This window comes from Aplysia californica, unplaced genomic scaffold (genome assembly GCF_000002075.1).
Source record: "Aplysia californica isolate F4 #8 unplaced genomic scaffold, AplCal3.0 scaffold00223, whole genome shotgun sequence".
Taxonomy (NCBI): Eukaryota; Metazoa; Mollusca; class Gastropoda; order Aplysiida; family Aplysiidae; genus Aplysia; species Aplysia californica.
The window spans coordinates 823220-826734 of NW_004797493.1; the positions used below are offsets into that span (position 1 = coordinate 823220).

At 36.6% G+C, this 3515-nt stretch overlaps 1 protein-coding gene across 1 annotated transcript in view; it reads right to left on the minus strand.

Moving 5' to 3' along the window:
• Window positions 1-1704: 1704 nt before the first annotated feature.
• LOC106011952 (epidermal growth factor receptor) overlaps window positions 1705-3515 on the minus strand; it is a gene marked incomplete at its 5' end in the record, with an annotated part of 6460 nt that continues 4649 nt past the window's right edge. Inside the window, 1 exon segment of the mRNA XM_013083301.2 lies at window positions 1705-2408. Within this exon segment, the coding sequence (XP_012938755.1) occupies window positions 2316-2408 (93 nt within the window).

Here is a 3515-nt window from a genome sequence, read left to right on the forward strand (position 1 = left end):
CTGATGTCTTTTATTCCTCTCCTCTCTTTATGCAGATGGCCGTCGCCTGCCTAACTTGAAAAAGGCTGAAATTAAAACCCTTGCGAAGTTCCAGTTTTTCACCGAAGGGTGAGCAAGATTTATCTTTGCAGCTTCTTTGGTCTAGTAGTTAAACTTTTGGGCTCGTAACCGAAAGTGACTTGACGTTGTGTCCTTGGAAAAGGTACTTTATCAGAATGTTCCTTTTCCTGACCCAGGTAGGAATGGGCTCACGTCTATAGACCGCGGAAGATCCTGTCAGTTCGTACATGATTTTAGCGCTTATAGGGGGTGCCAAAAAGGGTATCGTGTTGGATCGGGTCGGTTTGCAGCCAGAATGAGGGCGCAAAGCGGCTATCGTGGCACAAGCCGATCGCGCCCGACTCGTCGCCTCAAAAAAACAAACGCGACCGACCCGATCCGACCCGATCAGTTCCCATCCGCAATGGGCACCCCGTATTAATCAGCTGCTTGCTCTGTATACTTTCTGGGAAACCGAGAACGTCTCCGAGTCTTGTTGAAGGGTTTGCTAAGGCAGTGATGGTTGCAAAGTGCATAGAGCTTGCTGTAGAGCATGGCTATGAGCTATATTATAAATGCCACTGTTAGTATTGTTACCAAATGCTCTGTTCTCTCTAGTTGGACAATTATGTCGTATCAAGCCTTTTGAGAAAGCTGAGAAGTAGCTCGACTGAGCGGCTTCGTCAACGCTAATCTTTTCTGATACACTGTAATTCTAAAAAGACCAGAAAGCCTATGTTTCATAGGAAGGTTTTCATGTCTTATGGATAGGAAAGGGGGGAGGGGGGGAGGAGAAAAACACCAAAAAATGATAATTTAAGTAAACAAATTGAACATCGATAAAAGTTCATCTCTAAAACATAAATCTATGGTCCATTTTGCAACCTATGATTAGGCTTATATTTAACCTTAGACAGTAATCCATTTTACACGTTTTCATAATATAAATATATTCACAGAAAGCAAAAATATAGTATTGTGTGAGGTATTGTTATAATTTGGCCGTCGCCCAAGACAATTCTTAAAGAAATAAAACATTCTTCCTTTATGTTCGATCATCAAAAATGTATGTATAAATAATGTATAATGTATAATGTATAATGTATAATGTATAATGTATAATGTATAATGTATAATCTCCAGAGTACAACATAAAGCAGCAGAAAAGAACATTGCACAAAAACGCGACAATTGAGAATTACAATTTATATAAAACCTTTTTGTAACACCTAACAAGACGTTGCAAAGGAAAACTATTTAAATACAATCGTGCATAATGCACACTTATAGATGCAAAGATACAAAAAAATATTCGTCATCAAATGGATCAGCGAGTCCATTGTACATCCTCCCTCTTTCTCTGCTTCATCATTCTGAAGTTGAGAAGATTGTTTAACCCCTTCACTGTGTTAGGGTGTTATGGCCTCTTTGTTAGGTTGTTAAACAGCCCAGGCAGTAAAAGTGTAAAAGTGATTCTCAAGAGTCCAGAGATCCTCTTACACACGCCCGCATTGAATGAGCGTAGCTGTGTCGGACGGACAGTGAAAAAACAGCCCAAACCCTCCTCCCCTCCCCCCCCCCCCCCCCCCACCCCGCGCGCCCCAGAAAAAACAACATAAAACACCACCACTGTCAAAATCCAAACATAAAGACGTCTTTTTTTTCCTTCAAAACTCCATCAACGAGAAGTGAAGAAAGCTTTACAACAATTTTTTCTCTTTTTCTCATCTTGCCCGTGTTTGTATAAATATATTCTCGTGTGGTGACCAATGTGGTTTGTGCACTTTATCATCGGCCATTCTCCGAATGGCGCCGTTTGTCACATTTAGATCTAGCTCTAGTGTTCAGCATCGGTTTGCCCTTATTTCACTCCTGGATTTCGTGGATCACCACGCCCCCAGAACAGAAAAGGAATTCTTCCTTGTAAAATGATTTGGAGAATTTGGAGAAATTACTTGTTTGTGCTATTCCTTCCTTGTAGTCACCACCGTCTCTGCATAATTATTACACTGATTGTTACAAATAAAAACCTTTTGTGAATCACCTAGGTATTCTCATTACGCACTACACTACAAACATCTTGAAGACTGAGAATCTTTGCGCTGTGTTACTTCAGCCCTTGGTTGCAGTTGTCTAAAGGACACAACTCATTCTGAAGGTTGCTTATTTTCCTTCTCTTCTTAAGCGACGTGAAGCGACAGCTTTCTCAGCTCCCAGTCAATAATGTACACACAGTTTTCGGAGACAAGCTATTTAATGATGTACAGCAGCAGAAGCTATTCGTATTTCACACAGTTCTGGTTTTTCGGGTATGATTTGGCCGGGCAGAAACCCACGCAGTAGTTGTCGTACAGGTAGTCTTTGCACATCTGAAAGTAAGAACAAAACAGTGAGTTGTGTATAAAGATAAAAATACGAATAATGATGCTACTACTACTACTACTACTACTACTACTACTACTACTACTACTACTACTACTACTACTACTACTACTACTACTACTACTACTACTACAACAACAACTACTACTACTACTACTACTACTACTACTACTACTACTACTACTACTACTACTACTACTACTACTACTACAAACACTACTACTACTACTGCTAGTATTACTGCTACTGCTACTACTACTACTACTACTACTACTACTACTACTACTACTACTACTACTACTACTACTACTACTACTACTACTACTACTACTACTACTACTACTACTACTACTACTACTACTACTACTACTACTATAACTACTACTACTACTACTACTACTACTACTACTACTACTACTACTACTACTACTACTACTACTACTACTACTACTACTACTACTACTACTACCACTGGAGAATAATAATAATAGTAATAATAGTTATTGTTTAAGTAGAGGTTGAACGGCGTTCGCTACTGCAAAAGCTCATATGAGCGCCAGAAGATTAGAGGTGTTACAAGAGAGGAACAAATAGAAAAAAGAAGGGGAGATAAGGAATATAGATGTTCGATAGGAAAGAAGAAGCAAACCACACCAGAGCACCCGATTAACCACCCAATAATAATAATAATAATAATAATAATAATAATAATAATAATAATAATAATAATAATAATAATAATAATAACAATAATAATCATAATGATAATAATCATCTATTACTACTAATACTAATAGAATAAATAACAATTGAAATAATAATAATGATGGTAATAATAATAATAATAATAATAATAATAATAATAATAATAATAATAATAATAATAATAATAATAATAATAATAATAATAATAATAATAATAATAATAATAATAATAATAATAATAATAATAATAATAATAGCATTTGGATAGCGCATATCTCTGCTTTACACTAAATTAATACATCAGCAGACAACAGAACATCCCAAAGCATTATAATCTTTCTGGGAAGCATAATAATAATAAATAATAATAAATAGCATTTATACTGCGC